At 41.0% G+C, this 24,222-nt stretch overlaps 2 protein-coding genes across 5 annotated transcripts in view; one reads left to right on the top strand and one right to left on the bottom strand.

The window, feature by feature from the left end:
- CDC37L1 (cell division cycle 37 like 1, HSP90 cochaperone) overlaps positions 1-13,488 on the top strand; it is a 37,306-nt gene extending 23,818 nt beyond the window's left edge. For 2 of the 3 annotated variants that reach the window (XM_081103223.1, XM_081103225.1), the window contains exon 7: positions 2,639-4,291. In XM_081103223.1, coding sequence (XP_080959349.1) covers positions 2,639-2,740 — 102 coding nt within the window. In that variant the 3' untranslated portion in view covers positions 2,741-4,291. Of the gene's footprint in view, positions 1-2,638; positions 4,292-12,562 lie in introns of those variants that run through there. The other variant, XM_081103224.1, reaches the window with a different exon arrangement.
- AK3 (adenylate kinase 3) overlaps positions 1-23,842 on the bottom strand; it is a 36,411-nt gene extending 12,569 nt beyond the window's left edge. Inside the window, exons 1-5 of one of the 2 annotated variants that reach the window (XM_081103227.1) lie at positions 23,496-23,776; positions 14,785-14,904; positions 13,686-13,858; positions 12,639-12,757; positions 9,871-10,010 (exon numbers count right to left, since the gene is read on the bottom strand). In XM_081103227.1, the coding sequence (XP_080959353.1) occupies positions 9,890-10,010; positions 12,639-12,757; positions 13,686-13,858; positions 14,785-14,904; positions 23,496-23,646 (684 nt within the window). In that variant the 5' untranslated portion in view covers positions 23,647-23,776 and the 3' untranslated portion in view covers positions 9,871-9,889. Of the gene's footprint in view, positions 1-7,912; positions 10,011-12,638; positions 12,758-13,685; positions 13,859-14,784; positions 14,905-23,495 lie in introns of those variants that run through there. The other variant, XM_081103226.1, reaches the window with a different exon arrangement.
- Between the last annotated feature and the right edge of the window lie 380 nt (positions 23,843-24,222).

Raw genomic sequence — 24,222 nt, 5'->3', positions numbered from 1 at the left:
ATTATGTATAAATAAACTGTGGAGAATTAAGTAATTTGCCTGAAGTCAATACAGTAAATGATAGAGCTAATATTCTAATCCTGGATTTCTATCCTACTTCACTGCTCATTCATCCATACCATAATTGTTGTTGAATCAAATACAAGAAATGGGAAGAACTGGTCATTGGGACAAGAAATATGTTGAGAACGTTACCAGATGAGAATATGGGGTAATCAGTGGAATTTAAGTATAGATTATGGTTAGGTGTACACAGTTCTTAGGAAGATGGGTTAGATGAGTTCTGGAGAAACTTCTTAGCCAACTCTCAAGGACAATTGGAGCCTGGTCTTAAAAGAGACTTCTGTTCTGAAGAACTTTGGAATTGGATCTTAGCATTCTATTTCTGTAGAGAGTGAGTAATGTAATGCGAGTATTAATAATTTTTATACAATTTAAACTTGGGTAACACTTTAGCTTTTAATTTTTTTAATTAAATATATTTTTATTGCTTTCAGAGAGGAAGGGAGAGGGAGAGAGAGTTAGAAACATCAATGACGAGAGTCATTGATCGGCTGCCTCGTGCATGCTCCCCACCAGGGACCTAGCCTGCAACCCAGGCATGCGCCCTTGACCGGAATCGAACCTGGGACCCTTCTGCCACAGGCCGACACTCTATCCACTGAGCCAAACCGGCCAGGGCTAATTTCATTTTTTAGATTGATAACAATCTTGAGAAATAAGCCAAATATTTTTGTTTGAGTAAACTAAAACAAGGCCTCTTGATAAAGAAATATGTAATAGTTACTGTTAGGCTTATCCTATATGCTAGCTTTTAATTCTATTAAGTTGTGATAAATTATTTTCTCTCTGAGGTTTGCATTAAGTGATAGAGGCAGGACTGGGGTTCAGTGTTTAGTATTACACACCTCAGTCAGTTATTAGTGCCACTTCCTTCATAAAGACCTGATTGGGAATAATCCAATTTATGGCTACCTTTTTTACTTTTAAAGTAAAAGAATCACAAAGTATTGTATTTTTTTTTTTTAAATATATTTTATTGATTTTTTACAGAGAGGAAGGAAGAGAGACAGAGAGTCAGGAACATCGATGAGAGAGAAACATCGATCAGCTGCCCCCTGCACATCTCCCACTGGGGATGCGCCCGCAACCCAGGTACATGCCCTTGACCGGAATCGAACCTGGGACCCTTCAGTCCGCAGGCCGACGCTCTATCCACTGAGCCAAACCGGTCTCGGCGTATTGTATTTTTTTAACATGTATTTTTATTGATTTCAAAGAGCAAGGGAGAAGGAGAGAGATTTGGAAACATCAAAGATGTCAGAATCATTGATAGGCTGCCTCCTGCATGCCCCCTACTGGGGATTGAGCCCGCAACCCTGGCATGTGCCCTTTTTAAAAAATAGATATTTTATTGATTTTTTACAGAGAGGAGGGGAGAGGGATAGAGAGTTAGAAATATCGACGAGAGAGAACCATTGATCAGCTGCCTCCTGCACACTCCCTACTGAGGATGTGCCTGCAACCAAGGTACATGTCCTTGACCAGAATCGAACCTGGGACCCTTCAGTCTGCAGGCCGATGCTCTATCCACTGAGCCAAACCGGTTAGGGCTGGCATGTGCCCTTGACCAGAATCGAACCTGGGACCCTTCAGTCCGTAGGCTGAAGCTCTATCCTCTGAGCCAAACCAGCTAGGGCCAAGTATTGTATTTTTACTTAGAGGATCTTTTGAAAACCTGCCTCCCTATGGGATAGGGAGGTTTGAGACATCTATCCCCTATTTGGACTATTTTCCTCACTGGTGTTTATTAAATTAAATCAATGAAACTAGGTGATAGGTAGTAAAACTTTTAAGTTGCTGGCAGATATTCAGAACAATTGAGTAGAGAAAATAGAATTCTTGGGGAAGAATTACCTAAACTAGGTCTTAAGGGCTTATGTCACTATTCATTGTGCTTTAACACTCAGTGGTTTTATTTTTGCAGTCATTGAATAAGGTTTTCTGTTTCTAGTTTTAGAAATGGACAAATAGAAGATTTATGAGTTGTTCTTATGTCTAAAAAATAACTAAAACCTAAATTAAACTGTTCTTTTACACAATTTTTAAAATATGAGTCTTGAGTACCTCTCAAAAGAGTTAAGATTTCTCACTTCAGTTTGTTTTAACCTTCGAGAAACCAAAATAAACTCTTAAGATAGCTATAATTTTTACTCAGTATATACATTTTTCCTTTTCAAGTGTTGCATTTTTACTATTATAATTAGATGATAATCTTCAAAATACATTTCTGATTTAAAGCCATTTATATTTTAAATTATCAATAGCTACATATAATTACAAGGAAGATGTAGCCTTGTATAATTAAATAATTAAAATTATACAGTTTTATTAAAAGAAAAAAAGTATTTTTTACATTTGTATTTTTCATATACATCTTTTTGTCTTTCACATCTCTGGATTAAGTGGTAATAGTCTATTTCTTTCTTTCTCTTTATCTTGGGTTGACTTCAAAGTCTTTCTTGCCCACTCTCCTACACTGCAGAGAAAAACAGAATGTGTAGCTGAGTGTGTATGTGCATATACTGGCATAAACTAGTTATCATCTATTGTTTCTTCTCTATACTTTTCTTTTCAGAATCCAGATTATCTTCAGTATTCTATCAATACAGCTCTCTGCAGTTTAAACTCAGTGGTACATAAAGAAGATGATGAATCCAAAATGATGGACACTGTATAATTTGGTTAAGACTGCTGAGGCCAAGTACTATTTTGTTACAAGAAAGGAAGAACTTGGCTATTTTCTTGACACTTTTATGGGTGCTGCACTTTATTTTTGTTCGGTTTTTGATGGGAGGGGAAAAGAGTACTGAAATGTTTTGTAAAAATTTTTTTATGCGCTGCTAGATTTTTTTGTTTTGGTTCTTTTTTCTGAAGAGAGGAGTGGTACCATATGTTGCAAGAAGTCAAACTGGACTTTGTTTTTTTGCTACTAAATTTGCCTTTATCTTATTGTTCTTAATTTTGGAATCAAAGTATGAAAATCTGCACAAATGCAATGTTTACAAGAACTGGTTGATTCTAGGAGGCATCTGCTACAGTCTCTTTTTCCATGGATGTATACATGCCCTACTCTACAAAAATGATTAAAGATAAAAATGTCCTTGCATCCTACTGCTAATTTGGCTGTCACATCTGGTGTTTTATCATATTAAAAGCAATAAATCAGTAGTTGATAATCTACTTTACTAAATAAGCTTGGTGATACAAATTAAAACAGTCTTTCCCTTATAATAATCATATGTTTGTACTTTGGGCACCATCAGTTAGATTCTTGACCCTAATACCAAATTTATATAGATAATAAATTAACCCCTTAAGTATTCTCAAAACTGTATTCCTTAGAAGTTGATTTTACCCTGTTGACTTTTTTAATAGTAAGGGATATAGTGATTTAAAAAGTGAAAAAGCTAATATAGAGGGGGTTTTTTGTTTTGTTTTTTAATAAAACCAACTTCAAACTCACTCTTAATTTCTTTACTTGACATAGTCTGGGACCTCTCAGGGAGCAAGTTTTAAAAGAATATTAATGACCTGTAAGAACAAACAGGAAGAAAAATCTGATTTTTAAAATTAGGTTTATTGTTCATTTCACTCTGATGTAGCTAAGGACTTTTTTAAAAGGCAAGAGAAATCTTGTAGAGCTAACTGCCTCGAGTTGCCAACTATTTACTTCTACAAATTTGTTATTCCTTGTGGATAATGATAGCTTTTACTGCATTTGTCATTTCTCTCTCTAGCTCAGTTACCATAGAATGCTGCTGAGTTTTACTACTTCCAATATAATTCACTTCAAATATGAGAGGATGTTTGGTGATTCATTTTATTTAGAATTAGATGATAGTGCTAATTATGCTATCATTATGTGAGGATTAATCTTCTGACTTATAGGAACATGAGCTTTGATTTGTATTGGGTATAGTCTTTGGTTCAATCCCATTGAGACTAGTAGCAAACATTTGGAAGATGACTGAGATTAGGTATACATGTCTCAACTTGTAAAACCAAATATTGGTAAGGGACCCATATGATGATCAGACCTGTAACCATGGCCTCATTTGCACCTTGTTTTTACTAACTGAGGTGATAAGGCACTTAGTACCCATAGAAATGGACTGGAATTATTGAATCATACTTATGTAACATCACAATCTTACCGGTTTTCCAAATAAAACTCTTTTGTGCTTTTGATATAAAGATATGCTCTATAATAAAATGTTTGATTAACTTATATGGTAGTATTCATCAGCCTGTACATTTTTTAAAAATTTTTTTTTACCAATGTCCTAGTTACAGAAGTTTTTTGTTTTGTATTATTTTTCTGTTCTGGAGCAACCTCTTATTCTTCCCTTCTTATCAAATAGAGAATAATGTACACAGGAGTAACATCCCAATTTCACAGAAATGATACTTGAACCATTACTCTCTGTTCCTCAACTTCACTTTCCCTCTTCACTTGCCTATAAGCATCCAAATTGTTTTAAATTTCATTTTGCCTTTTTTAAGTTCGAGGTAATGACTAGACTGGAAGGAGAGATATTATCAAAGAACTGAGTAAACAATGCTTGACAGTTGTTTTTTTTCTAAAATAGGTATTATTGAAGAGCTTTTTAAAAGCTATGGTTTTTACTTTCAAAGGGTAGTGTGTTCTATGTTTTGAGTGTGAAGGTGTGATTGGATTTATTTTAGGAGCCGCTGACTGATGGCATGATTTGCACTTAAAAACTATAATCTTTACATATTGAACAGTAAATTGACATCCTTTTCTTTTTTCTTTAGTACTAAGAACTAACTCCTATTAAGAGAAAATGTTGGCTTTTCTGTTTCTTAAGAAATAGTAAGAGTATAGTAGACAAAGAGATAATGTGTATTTCAGGTTGGACAGTTTTCTCTTGACACAAACCATGGAAAGTACAAAGATGAGTGAAACATCTTTGACATCAAAACATCCATCTAGGCCCTCGCCAATTTGGCTCAGCAGATAGAGTGTAGAGTCTCAGGTTCAATTCTGGTCAAGGGTACATGTCGGGGTTGTGGGCTCGATCCCCAGTTGGGGGTGTGCTGAAGGCAGCCAATCAATGATTCATTGTTGATATTTATATCTTTCTCTCCTCCCTCCTGCTCTGAAATCAATAAAGAGATATTTAAAAAAAACATATCCATCAAGGATTCTTGTTTCATTTGATAAAATTAATATTCTAATAAGATTTCAAAAAAAAATAACTATCACTCCATTTATTCTCTGTTAACTCATTTAACATAGGTAAGTTTTGCCACAATAGTAGTGGAGATAATACTGATTTAAAATTATTCTCTAGGAGAGACAGATGGGTAACATTTTCATCCAATTATACTATCAGTATCCAATTATATCATTCTTTTAAGTTTTGCCTAATGAGCTTATGATCTATACCTTAAGGAAAATCTTTCAGATTAGCATTCCTATTGCTCTTTTAAAAGTGAATTAGCATGCTGCCCAAAGAACATGAATCTAGTAAGTAGATTTTCTTACAGAATGAAAAGTTGATTGTAGGTTTAGACCAAGTGATCCTGAAGTTTTTTCAGAAAAAAAAAGATGTCAGTTTACTGTTCTCAAAGTTAGTCATGTATCTCAGTTCTTAAATTGATGTGGAACAGAAATGTACTTGGGTGGGTTCCAGCTAGGCTTTTTCTTTTTTGGTAGGGGAAGGGGCTTTTTAATTTCAATTTTGCCTCTATATCATACATGTTTTATTAAGTTCCAACAGTTCTATGCATCCATTTCCCATCTATAATGTACAGGTATGTACTGTTTCACAGGTCTGAGAAGTATTTGCTTGCTTGCTACATAAGCTAATGGGAGGATACAAAGGTGAATAAAAGTTGATTAAAATTGCTACAACCATTCTCATAAGTCTTAAGTAATTAGACTTGAAGTTAGATCTTTTCTAAATAAGAAAATAAAGGTTCCTAGATCTTTCTCTTGTTTTTCTAAACAGCATGGTTCTTCATGCTATTTACTCTTCAAACATTTATTTAGAGTCCATTGGTGAAATATGACACATCACCAGATTGATTTACACTTTGATAAAATCCTTCCAAAGTGCAGCGTGGCATGACAGATCAACTTTATTCGATGCTATATCCTATCTAATAAAGCGGTAATATGCAAATTGACCATCACTCCAACACACAAGATGGCCGCCCCCATATAGACACAGATGGCCGGCAGGAGAGGGCAGTTGGAAGGGACCAGGCCTGCAGGGGAGGGCAGTTAGGGGCGACCAGGCTGTTAAGGGAGGGAAGTTAGGGGTGACCAGGCCAGTAAGGGAGGGCAGTTGGTGACCAGGCCTGCAGGGGAGGGCATGAGGGGCAATCAGGCCTGCAGGGGAGTGGTTAGGGGGTGATCAGGCTGGCAAGCAGGTGTGGTTAGGGGCAATCAGGCAGGCAGGCAGGCGAGTGGTTGGGAGTCAGCAGTCCTGGATTATGAGAGGAATCCCAGATTGGAGAGGGTGCAGGCTGGGCTGCGGGACATACACACCCTCCCCCCATACACAAATTTCGTGCACCAGGCCTCTAGTATACATATAGAAAAACATCTGACCTTTAGTGGGCTTTTTTTATACATATAAATATATTTTTATTAATTTCAGAGAAGGGAGAAGGAGACATAGAAACATCAACAATGAGAGAATCATTGATCTGCTGCCTCCTGCACACCCCCTACTGGGGATGGAGTCTGCAACCCAGGCATGTGCCCTGACTGGGAATTGAACCGTGCATTACCTCTTGGTTCATAGGTCAATGCTGGGCTAGTGAGCTTTCTTTAAAAAAAAGGCAGATTGAGTAGGTCATGAACACTACAGAATACATCAGCTTTTCCCAAAAGCTTTAAGCACAGCTAGACTTCATTTTGAATGGATTTAAATACTTTTAAACTGTAACTTCTAAAATCACAATCTTGGATTGTGAAGACAAGAAAGCTGTTTCTGCAGTTTACTAGTGTCTGGGAATATTTTGTCAATGAGAAGACACAACTTATAAACATGTTTTAAAATATAAATTTAGCCCAGCTGGTGTGGTTCAGTGGTTGAGCGTCAGCCTATGAAGCAGGAGGTCACAGTTCAATTCCCGGTCAGGGTACATGCCCAGGTTATGGGTTTGATTCCCAGAAGGGGGTGTGCAGGAGGCAGCCAATGGGTGATTCTCATCATTGATGTTTCTATCTCTCCCTTTCCCTCTGAAATCAATAAAAAAAAGTTTCAAAAATACAAATTTATTCTTGCTAGTAGTTGCAAATATTACAAAAGTTTAATCTGAGGTCTGTAATTAGCATGACTTGTTTTTAACATAGGTAGATTTTGCCACAATGAGTTCAAAATACTTTGCTGGAATGCCGTTATGAATAGCTGTGGGGGGGGGGGGGTAGCTATGGGCTGGGGTTTAGGAATTTAAGCCAGTATTTAACCTATTTCAAATGGAATTGAGGAATAAATTTTCTGATGGCATTAATTGCCAATGTCCATTTCCCACAACACACTTTGCTTATATATTTTGCACCAAAATAACTATGGTACTCCAAAAAATAGGGTAATGGGGTTAAGTACTGTTCTCATTATCCTTTAAGACATAGTAGCCTCTAGCCATGGGCATTCAGCTCCAAATATATCCATATGGCACATAAATCATAATGTCATTACAGCATAATTTTTTTTATGCATGCGCTCCTCAGCCATGATCATCTTCATCAAAATTGTCTATGACAGTGGTCGCCAACCTTTCGGACCTCACTGACCACCAGTGGTCCGGAACCACCCGTTGGAGATTGCTGGTCTATGATATTAACTCAGCATAAAACAAGTTCTTTTTGTTTGCTTTAATAAAGAAAGAAACAATAATGCAAGTGTTTTATATAAAATAAAGCAATGGCTATATGTGCAAAACTTCGGGTTTGGTGTTTTGGGAAGGGGGAGGGAATGGTGACAGGGAAGAAGAGTCCTTTATTTCATAACCATGTTCTTCTGTCTTTTTTATTCCAAATCTCCTAAGGGTGTCAAGAAGGCCAGTATGACTGCAATACTTTATAGCATGAGGCAAAGTATAACATGAAATGAAAGCAGCCTATGTATTGCTTTAAGACAGTTATTAGAAACCACTCACTAATTCAGAAGCCAGTGAGTCATCAGGGCATGAGAACGGAAGGTGGAAGGAGTGGGCCCTGTGAACTACCAAAGACAGAGTGGTACCCACATTTCTAAAATGGGACTGTGTTCTGTGCCTTAATACTAACGTATGCCTGATAACCTGGTGATAATTCATAGTTCAGTAGTTTACAATATTTTTAGAAAGCACATAATAGTAACAAATAAGACATTATAGAAAGTTTTACAAAGAACAGATTGTTTACTGTAATCCTTTTTAAAAGCCTTGGTCCATTTTGAAAGATCAAATTGAGTTTTAAAAAATCAAAAGAAAGAAAAAGTTTTTTCTCCCCACAAAATACATAAGAACCACTTATTGGCATTTGAATTGAATTTTAAATGCCTAGAATAAAACAAAACATTTTCTGTTAATAACAGCTTGTACAAGGACTTGTTTCATTTGATTTGGCACCAAGCAAAGTCAGAGTAAATATGCCACTGAAGATAGTCGAGTTTCTCCCCCTCTCGTATTGCTCCACTCTTCCTACCAGACCACAGTACATCAGCAGACATCCTTGTTGCCCCAGTAAGGAATCAAATCATTTTTATTTTTTAAAACAGCTGCTTAGGTTACACTCATTGGCAAAGTTCTTTACCCTTAAGATAGGACAGCAGTGAATGCTAGGAATAAACTCCTTCAGCAAACTCGATTAGTTTCCTCGTCCTGGCTTCCCTTTCATTGCCATACCAGTTAATTATGATTGCTGTATTTGTCAAGGGAATTTTCCCCAGGCAAACGTGATCTGTTTCCCAGTGACAGCGCATGCTTACTTTACCTAGTGCCATGGGTGTGTGTTTTTAATTCTTTTTTTTTTCTACTTGAATGTTACTCATCAAGGCAGATCAGACATTTTGATTAAAAAGAGAAACTGGCAAGTAGATCCAAAAGCACATCTCTTAACCAAAGTAACGTCTGAAAAGGTCTTTACATTTTCCTTTGAAAAGTCAACTTCAGTCTTTTTGCAGGACTTATGTCAATTTCTAATATAAATACTTACCTATATGCTAACTGATACATTTTTATACCAAATTGAAAATTCTGAGTAACTTGAAAGTACATTTAACAACAAAATAAATACATCATATATGGCTAGTTTATAAATTTCTTCGTGTAGAGGCAACAGTGAATTTGCATCCTGCATCTAGTCTGTAAATCCAGTTGCTTTTTTTCTGGAATTTTATAGACACACTGTACCACAACACTGTGTCCCGCGGAGCTAGGTATGGCTTTTTTGGCATCACTCTAAGCAAAAGCCTCTGATGAGACTTTTCCCAAATGACATGGAATTTTTTTCTTTACTTTTCCAGAAAAATAAGGAAACTTTATTAACCACTTAATCTTCTGAACAAACGTTAGAGTGCAACCGGTTGCTCTTTTAATTATGCCCTAAACGACTTTTCAGAAGTTCTGTTAGACATCTCTGATATTTTCGAATTGCACACCCATAGAAGATAACTGGATAAAACATACTAGATGATGTCAAAAGACAAATCTTAGTATTTGGCACATCTTAATTTCCAGAATAAAATCAGAAATGAACTAATATAATTTTTTAAGAATTCATACATGTCCAAGTCTTAGGACAAGGAGCTTCTGAATGCACAGATAAGGAGCTTCTGCTCATCTTACTAGTTACACCGGCTTTTCCTCAAGGAGTAACTGATGATTTCTGGTTTATTTGTGGCACTTTTGTTTGTAGGAAGGCATATACATCGGGCCAGATCTTGTTGGTTTCGGTTCCGGAGAATGTTTCCAACACTCCTTTTTTCCTAAAGGTGACAAAACCAAAAACAAGTCTGAGTCTTCCTCATAAACTCTTTCAAAGTGATTCTTCAATACTAGAGGGCCCTAACTGGTTTGGCTCAGTGGATAGAGCATTGGCCTGCGGACTCAAGGGTCCCAGGTTCGATTCCAGTCAAGGGCATGTACCTTGGTTGTGGGCACATCCCCAGTGGGGGGTGTGCAGGAGGCAGCTGATTGATGTTTCTCTCTCATCAATGTTTCTAACTATCTCTCTCCCTTCCTCTCTGTAAAAAATCAATAAAATACATTTTTTTAAAAAATAAAGACTAGTGCAGGAATTCGTGCATAGGTGGGGTCTGGACGGCCCAGCCCAATCGGCCCCAGGACACAGGAGGTTGGCTGGCCAGCCCCACCCACAATTGGGGTGGGGAGGGCCAGCCATGGGGAGGGGCCGTGGGTGGTTGGCCGGCTGGCCCCACCCCCTGGTCAAATTCCCCGGTTGAACTGCCAGTCAAAGGGACAATTTGCATATTAGCCTTTTGTTATATAGGATGATGATGTGGATGTGGTCTCCATAAGTGTAGGTTTGTGTGATCAACGGAGAGAGGCATTTGGCTGGGCATTGGGAGACCTGGGTTTTGGTTTCACTTGTGTCCTCTGGCTTATGGAAATGGACACAAGATTCCAGGGGGATTATCCCCACTTCCCAGCTTCAAGGATGGACAAGATGAACTCATCAGTGCCAACTCTAGGACTTCTGTTGTCCAAGAGGCTCTCTTTTCTGCTGGGGTAGCTGAACTGGTAGGAGGTTAAATGCGGTAAGCAGGAGTTGAGGGACTTACGCAGGGACAGCCCACCTGAGATTGAGGCCAACACAGGAAAATGGAGCTGAAAGTGACGAGGCCGAGAGCACTGAACAAGCTGGACTCGGTATTCACCTTTGGACATTTAGTTACAGGACCAATAAGTTTCCCTTTTGCTTAGACGAGTGTGAGTTAGGTCCCTGATTGGTATAAGTACATTTTATGATAAATACCCTTTACCCAGCTCTCTGCCTCACCCACAGATAGGTGAGGGTTTCTTGGGTTTTGGCAGGGTAAATAATAGCTAACACTGAGTGATTTAATAGTGCCAGGGCTGCCGTAAGTCTTTACGTGGATTCTCTCACTTAATTCCCTTAATGACCCTACAAAGGAGGTACTATTTAATATTGCCCTGACTTTACAAATGAAAAATTTGTGGCATAGAGGTTGAATCCCTTGCCCAGGGCCCCAGTGCTGACAATCTGCAGAGCCAGCCTCATTACACAAATCACAAAATTACAGTAACAGCTACTGTAGAAAGTGGATTGCCAACTCCCTTATAATTTTAACCTCCAGAAATAGCTATTAAAACAGTGTGCAGACTATTATTTTAGTTTCACTGCATACTTTCTCTCTTATAACAACAACAATAGCTGATCATTATAAAGTGCTTACTATGTGTCAGAAATAATTCTAAGAGTTACATATATGAACTCAATCTTTCAGCCTTCTATTCTAACCCCCATTTTGCAGAGGAGAAAACAGGTTAAGACCAAGATAATAAATGAGGAGCTGGGATTTAAACTTAGTCTGGCTCCAGAGTCTGTGCCCTAAACACAGCACTGTTCTGTCCTGACAACTGTCATTATTAAGTAAGTGAATGAATAAAAGGAGAGGGGATGGGTGAGCAAGGAAACTGGATTGTTTCTTAGCCTGAGTCAAATATTATTTAGTATAGATCCCATATTCTGCTGTGGAAGTCTCTGAAGAGCAAACAAAACTATGTTAGAATATAAGCTTTTAGCCAGGCTGGTGTGGCTCAGTGGTTGAGTGTCAACCTATGAAACAAGGGTCACAGTTTGATTCCTGATCAGGGCACATGCCTGGGTTTCAGGCTCAATCCCCAGTGTGGGGCATGCAGGAGACAGCCAACCGATGATTCACTCTTATCATTGATGTTTCTCTCTCTCTCTCCCTCTTCCTTCCTCTCTGAAATCAATAAACATATATTAAAAAATTTTTAAAGAGAATAAAAGCTTTTAAAGATGATTAACCAAATAAATGATCTAAGAATTGGTTGCCATTTGAGTCTTCTGTCCTATTAGGCACAGGAAGTGGATATTATTGGGGCTGCTTCCCCAGCATTTATTCCAGCCCTCCCTCCACCAGACTGCAGAATCTGGGTGAGACTGACCCACTCGAAGCTCCAGGTGTGGGAGTCATTCCCAGTGATTGCTTCAGGAATGGGCAGAAACCTAGGCCACCAGCAGTTAGTGCAGGGCATTCTCTGACCACAGTGGCTGTTCCAGTGGGTCCAGCCTGCATGACACTTGGGGCTTGTGTTCACTGGGGGAAAGAGGACCCCTCAGCCCTTCAGGAAAGGGCTGTTCCTGGCAACGGTCGAAGCCAATACAAAGCTGAGAGGATGGCAAAACTGATCCAACTGAAGCGTGACGGAAGCCCAGCCTACCATGTGGGCTTCTCTATTACACACGCTAGTGCACTGCCTGTGTGGTCTGATTTGAACTGGATCTTCTGATGTTTTAACATTTTAGCTGTAAAGCATGGACGATGGAAAACTGCCTCAGTGCCTGATCGTGCAAGAGAAGTTCTGAACAGCGACAGACTCACTGGTAGTATTCCAAGACTGGCTCTGTCTGAGCTTCGTACGCCTGCAGTCTCTTGGCAACCGTCTCCGGTTTATCGTCCTCACGCTGCACGAGAGGCTCCCCAGTCAGATCGTCGATGCCCTAAATGGGAGTCAGGACACGCCGGTATCAAACGTTTTTATAAGCAGTTCTAGGACTTTTCAACAGATTTCTTCTCTGTGCAAACACCAAGCACACAAATGTACTTTTAAACAAACGGAATCAAATCCAAACCCTGATCACTGCAGCACAGAGCCACATCAGTCACTTCCTTAGAGTAAAAGGTTTTCTAAGCAGCCTCTAAATGTCATGTTGTGGACGAAAAAGAGGTCTTACAGAAAGAACCCTCACAGGGTGGCCCGATCGTAAATTCCTAACTGGGCAGGTCACAGAGGGTAGTCATGCCCCAGGCATGTGACTTCTTTAGGAAAAGGTTTATCTTAGCCTTAAGTAAGCCCTGTCCATTGTTTCTGGGCATCTAGGTGACACACCTTTGAAATGACTTTCAGACCCCTCAGAAGCCACCTTCAAGAGAACATATAATCTTGTTAACTATCCTGTAATCCAATCCCCACCTTCCTGATGTTCCCTCCTTAATTCCAAATGCATGAAAGAAGCTGCCAACTGCCATTCTGGGGAGCATTTTTTCTGTCTGTTGGGATCATGTTTCCAGGCGTATCCTGTTTGGCTCAAATTTTTATAGACATTCTGTGTAGGTTTGGGCGTTCTTATGTTGACCTAAATAAGCCAAGGTGTCGCTAATCCCTATTGCCCCAACTCCTAACACACCCCCTGACACAGAGTAGAAAATCAATAAATGCTTTCGAAGGATTAATAAACCCCTGTCACTCCTGGGACACCTCTACTAACAACCTGAGTGGACCAGACAAGGACTACACCAGAACCTGAGACTGTACTCTTAGGAGTTTGGGGCAGGAAGGATTTTCCAAGGTCATAAAACTTCTGCCTGTGAGAGCAAGAGGCCTTGGGGACTGCTATGTGGAAGGCCGGTTCCACCGCAACTACTCACCACAGTTTTGGGAGGGTTGAATTCGATGTTGTAGACTCGGCCACTGGCCGGATGAATCCAGCGAGCTGTGAGGCGCTGCTTAATGACCTCAAAGGGCACCTTCAGATTAATCACGGTGTCTATTTTATAAACTTTATCCAGGGCTTTTGCCTGAGGAAGAGTCCTTGGGAAACCTTTACACACACACACACACACACACACACACACAAGAGAAGGAAGAAAGGGAGGGAAGAAGGAAGAGAATGAATAAATGTTGAGCAATCTGAACAGAAGCAGTAACACCAGCCAAGTGGAGCACAGCTGCAGGGCAACTGTGATAATTTCATGTGTTGACTTGATTGGGCCACGGGGTGCCCAGATATTTGGTCAAACATTATTTTGGGTGTGTCTGTGAGAGCGTTTTGGATGAGAGTAACATGTAAATCAGTAGACTGAGTAAGGCAGATTTTTCTCCCTAATATGGGTGGGCCTCATCTAATCCACTGAAGGTCTGAATAGAACAAAAGGGCTGACCCTCCCCTGAATAAAGAGGGAGGTGGGACGTGGGCTTTCTCCTGCCTTCAGACTGAAACTGACACAGCTCTTCCTGGGGCTCGAGCCTGCCGGCCTTCAGACTGGAAGCCCTCCTGCACCTCCAGTTTACCAGCTCACCCTGAAGATCCTAGGACTTGTCAGCCTCCGTGATCATGTGCGCCCATTGCTTACAATTAATGCCTCCTCTCTCCCCCTCTCTCTCTTCAGAAACTAAAAATCAACCCATTCAGCACACCTCTGCCGGTTTACAGCTGATTTTAAGTTACCCTCCAACTTTCCTGGCTTTCCTGCGTGGTAAACCTCCCTTGCCATAAAATATTCTTAAAAGAGGGGAAGGAACTAAAGTCACATCTGAAGGGACCTTAGGAATCATGCAGTCCACAGCCCTCCCATGCAGATAAAGAAGCAGGCCCAGAGAAGGCGACAGGCTGAGGCCTCAGGGTGAGCAGTGGCAGAACTCGGGCTCTCTGCCCACCATCCATGAGGTCTCTGCAGCCCAGGAAATGCTTGTTCTGCTGCCCGCACTCATTCTGGGCAGCTGAAATGCTAGTGCCACGTCACTTACCATCCAAGAGCCAGTTATACTGGGTGAGGTTTTTCAGCTCATGCAAGGCCAGCCGAGTCATGATATCATCTGGGATGAGCTTCCCTTGTTCAATGAAAGTCTTGGCTAACACACCAATTTCTACAGCAGAATGAGGGGGGAGAGCAAATCAGCAACTTATACGATCACAAAAGTGAAAAGACAACCCACTGAATGGAAGAGCGTTTTTATAAATCATGGATCTGATAAAGAACTTGTATTTAGAATATCTAAAGAATTCTTACACCCTACACGTGGTCGGCAAACCGCGGCTCGCGAGCCACATGCAGCTTTTTGGCCCCTTCAGTGTGGCTCTTCCACAAAATACCACGTGCAGTATTGAAATTTTGTAGCCCATGCGCAGAAGTCGGTATTTTGTGGAAGAGCTGGTATTTTGTGGAAGAGCCACACTGAAGGGGCCAAAGAGCCGCATGTGGCTCGCGAGCCGCGGTTTGCCGACCACTGCCCTAGCCAATTTGGCTCAGTGGATAGAGCACTGGCTTGCAGACTGAAGGGTCCTGGGTACCATTCCAGTCAAGGGCACATGCCAGGGTTGCGGACTCGATCCCCAGTAAGGGGCGTGCAGGAGGCAGCTGATCATGATTCTCTCTCATCATTGATATTTCTATCTCTCTCCCTCGCCCTTCCTCTCCGAAATCAATAAAAGTATTTTTTTTAAAAGAATTCTTACAACTCAACAATAAAAGGAGAACCCACTTTTAAAAATGGGCAAAGGATATGAATACAAAAAGTAGATATATAAATAGCCAATAAGCACATTAATAAATGCTCAACATCATTAATCATTAGGGAAATAACAAATGGTAATCACAATGAGATACCACTTCACACTCACTAGAATGGCTATAATCAGAAAGATAAATAAAAAGTGTTGGCAAGAATGTTGAGAAATTGAAACCCTCATATATTGCTGGTAGAATTATAAATGGTGTAGCCAATTTGGAAAATAGTATGGCAGTTTTTCAAAAGGTTAAACAGTTACCTTATGACCTAGTAATTCCACTACCACGTATATATACAAGAGAAATAAAAACACGTGTCCACACAAAACTTATATATGAATGTTCATAGCAACACTATTAACAATAGCCAAAAAGTAGAAACGACCAAATGTCCATCAAGCAATGAATGGATAAGTAAAATGTGGCATATCCATACAAAATTTTATTATTCGGCCATAAAAAGATGTGAAGTACTGATACATGTTATAAAGTGTGTGAACTTTGAAAACATGCTAAGTGACACAAAAGACACATATTGTATCATTCCATTTATATGAAATGGTCACAATAGCCAAATCTATGAAACAGAAGGAAGATTAGTGGTTGCCTAGGGCTGGGAGCACTAGAGAAAAATGCAGAATGACTGCTAATGGGAATAGATTTTCTTTTTAAGGTGGTAAAAATGTTCTAAAATTGCTTGTGGTGATGGTTGCACAACTCTGAATGTAATATGAAACACTGAACCATATATTTTAAGAGGGTTAACTTTACTGTATGTGAATTATGTCAATAACGTGTAGGTTGTTGTTTTTTTAAAATGAAGGATAAAAAATGCTCGGTAAGCAAAACAAAAAGCCATTCGTAATTCCACCACTACTCAGAGATAATTATTGTTAAACCTAATAATATAAAAACCTCTAAATATTTTGTTTTGTGAAAAAATAGTCCCATGCATAGTCTAATAGTCTTTTTCATTTATTACTAACAACTCTCTCATCAATAAACATTTGTGTACAATAGTTATTAAAATCTAAAGCCTGTAATGCTCCCATTAGGGTTTATTTAAAAGAAAAAAAAATTATTCAACTCCCTATGTCAAAGTTCAAGTTAATTATATTTCAAATTTTTACCCCCTCCCAAAATTAAATGCAAGGAATCTTGTCGAGCATATTCTTTGAACAATTGGTTACATATATTCCCTTGATTTCCTATTATTTAATATTGTATCTGAACAGACTCATAAAAATACTATTTCTTTTTGGATTCAAAAATTAACAAATTTGGGCCCTACTCGGTTTGGCTCAGTGGATGGAGTGTTGGCCTGTGGACTGAAGGGTCCTGGGTTCGATTCCGGTCAAGGGCACGTACCTTGGTTGCAGGCTCCACTGGGGCCCTGGTTGGGGAGCGTGCAGGAGGCAAACATCTCTCTCACATCAGTGTTTCCCTCTCTATGTCTCTCCCCCTCCCTTCCACTCTCTTTAAAAGTTGATTATCCAAAATAAACTAATTTTCTACAAAAAGTATACACAAATAAAAACAGAAAAGGAAGGTTAGAGGAAAATAGGGAAGGTTAAAACCAACTTTTGATTTTAAGGATAATAATCAGGAATTCTAAAACATACAGACATCAGTCTGAGAAATAAGTGTTAGCATTATATAAAAAGCCATTTTTAATTCTACATCTCCTTTTAAAGTTTGGTCATTCTTATAACATCCAAACCAACCACACCTCAAATCTGAATTTGTTTGGAAAAATAAATAAATAAAATAAATAGACAATCTGGTCAGCTATGAAGAACAAAAAAGGGCCTGGACAATCTGTGAATAACAGTTGCTTTTTACATGTGCCAAGGGCTACAGAGAATTAACCTAGTTCCTGCCAAAATTACTTTTAGCGAAGTACATAAAAGTTCATTTTTAAAACATGTCAAAAGAGCCCTAGACGGTTTGGTTCAGTGGATAGAGCGTCAGCCTGTGGGATAAAGGGTCCCAGGTTCCATTCCAGTCAAGGGCATATGCCTAGGCTGTGGGCTCCATCCCCAGTAGGGGACATGCAGGAGGCAGCCAATCAAGGATTCTCTCTCATCATTGATGTTTCTATCACTCCCTCTCCCTTCCTCTCTGAAATCAATAAAAATATATATTAAAAATAAAAAAAAAACATGTCAAAAGAAAAAAAAATCTATCAGAATGACAGAGAATGAGACAAATGATAGGTTTATACCCAGTCAGAGGCTTTTTATACAAACCTTTCTCAAATAATAAAGACTCAAGTCAACACAGCAGTTCCCTCTGGGAAGAGGAAGGAGATGATTGTGGAGTTAGAGTGGGTGGCCCCAAAAGTACTGTTTTTCTGCCTGAGGTACATGGGCATTCATTTTATTCTTCTAAACATACATAAACAATTGTAATACCTTCATGCATGGGATATTTCACTAGATTATACTGAAAATAAAAACCTCTCTTGACCACTGGTCCTCCCTCCAACCATCACCCAATCTCTCTCCTTCAGGGAAGCACCTAGAGAGAGCTCCCATCCCAGTTCTATACTCCTCCCCTTCCCACTCTGCTTCAGGATAAAAATGCAACTCAAGAACTGTATGAAGGCCCTGGTCTGGCTTGATCATATCTCTCCCCCACCTCCCTCCCCACCGTGTCCACCCAACACACAAGCCATGCCCCTAGCAAGGAGCTCCACAGATCCTGGGTCCTCCTAGCCGCTGCATATGCCTCCGTCTCCTCTCTGCTGCCTGATAAGCTCTTCTCATCCTTCAAGATACATCTTAAAGGGACTTGCAGTGTGAACCTTCAACCTTGTAGGCAACAGGAAGTTCCTCCTTTAGACTTCCATGTGGCAGACTTGTCTCCATTGGAGCACCATCACACTAGCTGAAAACTAGCTGTTGACGTATTATTATCGGTCAAATTGTGCCCCTCTCAATCCATATGTTGAAGCCCTACCTCCCAATGTAGCTGTATTTAGAGGGGGCCTTTAAGGAGATAATTAAGGTTAAATGAGTTCCTCAATGTGGGGCTTTAATCCAATCTGGCTGATGTCTTTATAAGAAGAGGAAGAGACACCAAGAACAAATGCAACAGAGGAAAAGTCACGTGAGGACACAGTGAGAAGGCAGCCCTTTGCAAGCCATGAAGAAAGGCTACCCCAGAAACTAACCCTGTCAGCACTTTGATCTTGGACTCCTAGCCTCCAGAACTATGAGAAAATACATTTCTGTTGCTTAAGCCATCTCGTCTATAGTATTCCCTTATGGCAAACTGAGAAGACTAATACACATGGCCATGTGTCTTCCACGCCTACATTCCAACTGTGCGCATACCCAAGCATGTCAAACTCGTGGCCGGCGGGTCATGAGTTTGACAGGCTTGAAGGGAAATATACTTGTCTCTGTATCTCCAGCACCTAGCATACATTAGGTATTTGATGGATCCACGGATGGATAGATGGAGAAATGAGCTGCCTTGATTCCTGTGGAGTCTAGCAATGGGATTTTAAGAGGCCTAACTTATTTTGTTTAAAAAGAAATCTAGCAAAAGCCTACTTTCTTTGAGATGATATTTATCATCGGGTTCATCTTTTTAAAATGCTCTTTAAACTATTTAAACAAACTTTAGTACACCCACAAAATAACAGAAAAGGGTGAAGCAATCCAGATGTCCATAAATCAACGGATAAACAAAATGTAGTAAATCCATTCAATGGGATATTATTCAGCAATAAAAAGGGATTAGTATCAATACATATTACACACAGTGAGCCTGGGAAACGTGGTAAGTGAAAAATCCCAGACATGAAAGACAACATGTTGTATGATGCCATGTGAATGAAATGTTCAAGTAAGAAAACTGAGACACAAAGTACATGAGTGTTGCCCGTGGCACAGACTGGGTGGGGTGAGGCGGGAATGGGAGTCACTGCTAATAGGTATGAGGTTTCTTTTGGGGATAATGAAAATGTTCTAAAAGAAAATTAAAATCCTCTGTATTTTCATCACTGGAAACAATTGTAATGAACCCTTTGCTGATTTTTCTTATATTCTTCTCTTCTTTGCTGCATTTATGTATTTGCAATTATGTTATATTCTAAATTATTGCTTAGATACCTTTTTCCCTCACTCATTGTGAGCATGTTCACACATCATTCAACAATCTCTCTTGTTAAATTTATTTTTATTGATTTCAGAGAGGAAGGGAGAGGGAGAGAGAGATAGAAACATCAATGATGAGAGAGAATCATTGATTGGCTGCCTCCTACATGCCCCCCACTGGGGAACGAGCCCACAACCGGGTCATGTGCCCTTGAGCAGAATCAAACCTGGGACTCTTCAGTGTGCAGGCCAACACTCAATCCACTGAACCAAACCGGGTAGGGCCATATTAAACAATCTTTAAAATATTTAGTTTCATCAAAATTGCAAAATTATTGCCCTAGCCGGTGTGGCTCAGTGGTTAAAGCGTTAGCCTATGCACCGAAGGGTTCAATTCCCAGTCAAGGGCGTGTAACTGGGTTGCAGGTTTGATCACCAGTGACGGCAACCAATCAATGTCTCTCTCCCACCTCTCTCTCCTTTCCTTTCTCTGTCCCCCTCCCTCCCTCTCTTACACTCTCTCTAAAAATCAATGGAAAAATATCCTCAGGTGAGGATTAACAAGAAAACAAAAAATGATTGCACAATTATTAATTTAAACATTGACCTATTATCAGACATTTGTGTTGTTAACCATTCTTTACTATAATAAATACTGCAATGACCATCCTTGTAGATGAACATTTGGCAGCATCTCTGCTTATGTCCTTCAAATAAATTCCCTAGTGCGGAATTTCTGTAACTGTGGTACCATCAAATAGTGCTACATAGAAGGATGGCGCCAACTTACTCTCCAAACACCATTTCATGCGAGTATTTTATAACCCATGGCTGTATTTTATAGCTGAAGTTTAAAATCATCCCAGCAGATATGAATAAGTCCTGGAAACACAATGCAACCTGCTGAGGGTAGCAAACCTGGAGTAGCTTAGAGCTGTACCTGGAGTCAGGAAACTGGAGTTTGACCCTTGGACATTATTAGTCCGCCGTCTCCTTTAAAGATGAGGGAACTGAGTTCAGTAGAGGTAAAAGAACTTGCTCAATAAAAAACAGCAGTCACTGGGGGACAAAGGTGAACACCCAGGTCTCCTGAGTGCCAATTAAATTACACTTCCTATGCAGCATTTACCACGTTGAGATTTATGAGATAATTTTAGGTAAACAAAATATTATCTCAAAAATAAAGTTCAAATTTAAAAACCAATAAAAATTTCATTTCAAAGTCTATTTGAAAAATAACTAGTACAACAAACCTTTAATTCCATGAACATGATGGCTTATTAAATGAAAAGGCTGAGCTATTTTATAAGTACCGCGCGCTAACCGATTTCGCCACTGGAGCTCCAGGCTGAGCTATTTTAAAGAATCAGACCAGCGACCTCGCAGTGCATGGGACCTGGCACTCAACCTACTGAGCGACAACAGCCATGGCAAAGCAGTATTTTTTTTAATCTTTTTTTAAAGTTGATTTCAGAGAGGAAGGAAGAGGGAGAGAGAGAGAGAAACATCAATGATGAGAGAGAATCATTGATTGGCTGCCTCCAGCACCCCCACTCTCCCACTGGGGATGGAGCCCACACCTGGGCATATGTCCTGACCGAGAATCGAACCGTGACTTCCTGGTCCATAGGTTGATGCCCAATCACTGAGCCACACTGGCCAGGCTAACGCAGTATTTTTTTAAATAAATGATAACATCTCTCTTTTGTTTCTGGGAAATATCCAATCCATTCACAAATATTTAGTGCTGAGAAACAAAACACCTGTAATAATAATAATCTCATGACACCTCCCTAAACTCCATTTTCTGTTTTCCTTGTTAAAGAATTCCCTGAAAAGACTCCAGAGAAAACAGATGCCTGAGGTAAGCATAACATCTTTCCTAGTGATCCTCTCCTCCCTCCCTCTAGCCTCTCTTTTCATGTTGTGGACATGAAAGAGGACAGGAGGTGTGTCAGAAATTTTAAGGGTAAACAAAGAACATTGTTTCTGAATTTTAAAGACGTTTACTTATTCGCTTTAAATTTATTTCTTTTAACATTTTGTGCTTTCACTAATTAACATATCCTTAACTCCACTGAAGATGTTCTTTAACCACATAGTTATGCGTCAATGCTGGCTTATTTTTCAGAGAGTTGCTTAAGGATTCTCTTTACTCCTTTCCAACTGGGTGCAGTACAGGAGACTGCTTATTGTTACCTAACTACTTCAAAATGTTGCATCAAGAACACTCAGGGAGGGAGCCAAGCAATTTAAACTTTTGAAGAAGTAGAATTAACTACAAAATACTTCATGATCTTTTTTTTAAAAGATCAATGTTAAGAAGAGAAAAATAAAAGTAGTAATTCACCAGCTGAACTGAACTCCAAGACACAAACTAAAAACACTGGGGTGGTTGTTTTCTTCATTTAAATGTCAGTATTTTGAAACAAGCAAAATGTTCATCAATAGGGGATCCATTAAATAAATTACAGTAGAGCCAGCAAATACTTATAGAAAAATTGAAAGAATGAAAGAGATGTCAATGTTGTCATGTGGAAAGATAATCCAGATATAAAATGAAAACACACTGGTGCAGAATACATATATAATATGATTTCATTTTACATAAAATAAGGCATATATATAAAATAAGGCTTGCACAAAAATGTCTAAGAGAAAACACAGGATACTGTTCCCCTAGGAAGAATGGGACTGAGGTGGGTCATAGGAAAGGACTTTTCTTTTATGTACTTCCGTCCTGTTTCCAATCTCCCCCACTCCAACTCCTACCCCCCCCTTTTTTTTAACCTTGTGCAGGCATTACTTCTGTAATTTTTTATTTTTAAAAAATATATTTTTATTGATTTCAGAGAGGAGGGAAGAGGGAGAGATAGAAACATCAATGATGAGAGAGAATCATTGATTGGCTGCCTCCTGCACACCCCCCACTGGGGATGGAGCCCACCACCCAGGCATGTGCCCTTGACTGGAATCGAACCCAGGACCTTTCATTCCGAAGGCCCACACTTCTATATCCACGTAGCCAAACCAGCTAGGGCGGTAATTTTTTTTTTTTAATGAGCTCCAAAATGAGTTTTACTTTGGAAAATAAAGATCAGCACTTTTGAGGGGGGTGAGGGGGACCACTTCACCCTGATGTTGACTTTTGGACAACAGCCTTCTTAAGATATAATTTACATAAAATCGACCCATTGTCAAGTGTACAGTTTTTTACTGGATTTCATGCTGAGTTATAAAAACTTATTTGGCATGAGAACAAAACAATCTTTCAGATAACCACTCACAAGAATAGCTTTTGTGCCTAAGAAATCTCTGGAGGTATCCAAGATCTACGCCAATTGTGTGACTGCAATGAGGGCAAACAGTGCTCTGTCTTCAGATTATGGGGCAAAGGTCAGAACCAGAAAATCCCATGGAGTTAACCAAGAAGTAGAAAAGAAAGAAAAAGGTAAGGAAAGAAGAGGAGAGAGAAGGAAGGAAGGAAGGAAGGAAGGAAGGAAGGAAGGAAGGAAGGAAGGAAAACTTTTTAGGCGCAAGGGCACGTGGAGAATAAGCCCCAGTTCGCTGGACTCTTAGGAGCAGCTGCGACCGGGGCTGGACGTGCCTCTCAAAGCCAAAGGGTTTCCGTTGAACTTTGACGGGTCCTCACTTCGTAGTTCCTTCCGCGATCACCGCCTGCAGCTGTCCACGGAGGTCAGAGGCTTCGGTGAGCGGCCAGTGGCTCAGCAGTGGGAAGCAGATGCTGCGCCCGCATCCCTGGACCCGCATCCCCGGGACGCGCATCGCCCCCAAATTCCAATCCGGCCACAGCGCACCGCGCCCCTCCCGCCCGGGCTCCCACCTGTGCCTTGAAGGATGTTGCCTCGGAGCAGATCCCCGCTGGAGAGGTGCTTCAGCTCGAAGTGTTGGGTAATGCGCGACGACACGGTGCCCTTGCCGGAGCCCGGCGCCCCCAAGATCACTGCGCGCAGTAGCCGCGTGGACGCCCCCATGGCGCAGGGAGAGGCCGGGCGTTGTGCGCGGGGACCGGGCGGTTGGGTCCGGCTGCGCGCTCACGCGGCTCCGCGGCCCGGCCGGCGGCTGACAGCACAGCGAGGCGGCGGCCGCAGCCCAGGCGCTCCCGGAAGTGGCGACGGGCACCGGGGCGCCCCTCCCGCGCCCGGCCCGGCCGCTGCGCCCGCCCTCGGCGACCCGGGTGCCTCTTCCCACGGCCCGCCCCGCCCGCCAAGCCGCGCCCCCAGGGCCGCCCGGCGCCCACCTGCGCCTCCCACCCACCCACCTACTTCCGTCTGCCCTCCCCAGCCGCCCCTCCGCACCCCCCTTGCTGTCCTCCGCCGCCTCGGCCCCCTCGAGGCCTCCTTGGCGACCCTGGCCGCCCCCAGAAGTTCCTCAGACCCACCCTCGCCTCCTGCCACTGCCCCGCCCTGGCCTGCCCGGTAGACGGCGCTCTTGGCAACCCCTGCGCGTCCCCTCTCTTTCTCTAGCCGCCCCTCCGCGCAGGGTGGGTACCGGATGCCACCACACCCCCAACATCTACCCACCCCTCTCCTCTCGTCCACGCCAGGTGC

The sequence above is a fragment of the Myotis nattereri genome (genome assembly GCF_964212035.1).
Source record: "Myotis nattereri genome assembly, chromosome: 12".
Classification (NCBI taxonomy): Eukaryota; Metazoa; Chordata; class Mammalia; order Chiroptera; family Vespertilionidae; genus Myotis; species Myotis nattereri.
Note: the sequence above shows the minus strand (reverse complement) of the source record. Positions and strands in the feature narration are given on the sequence as shown.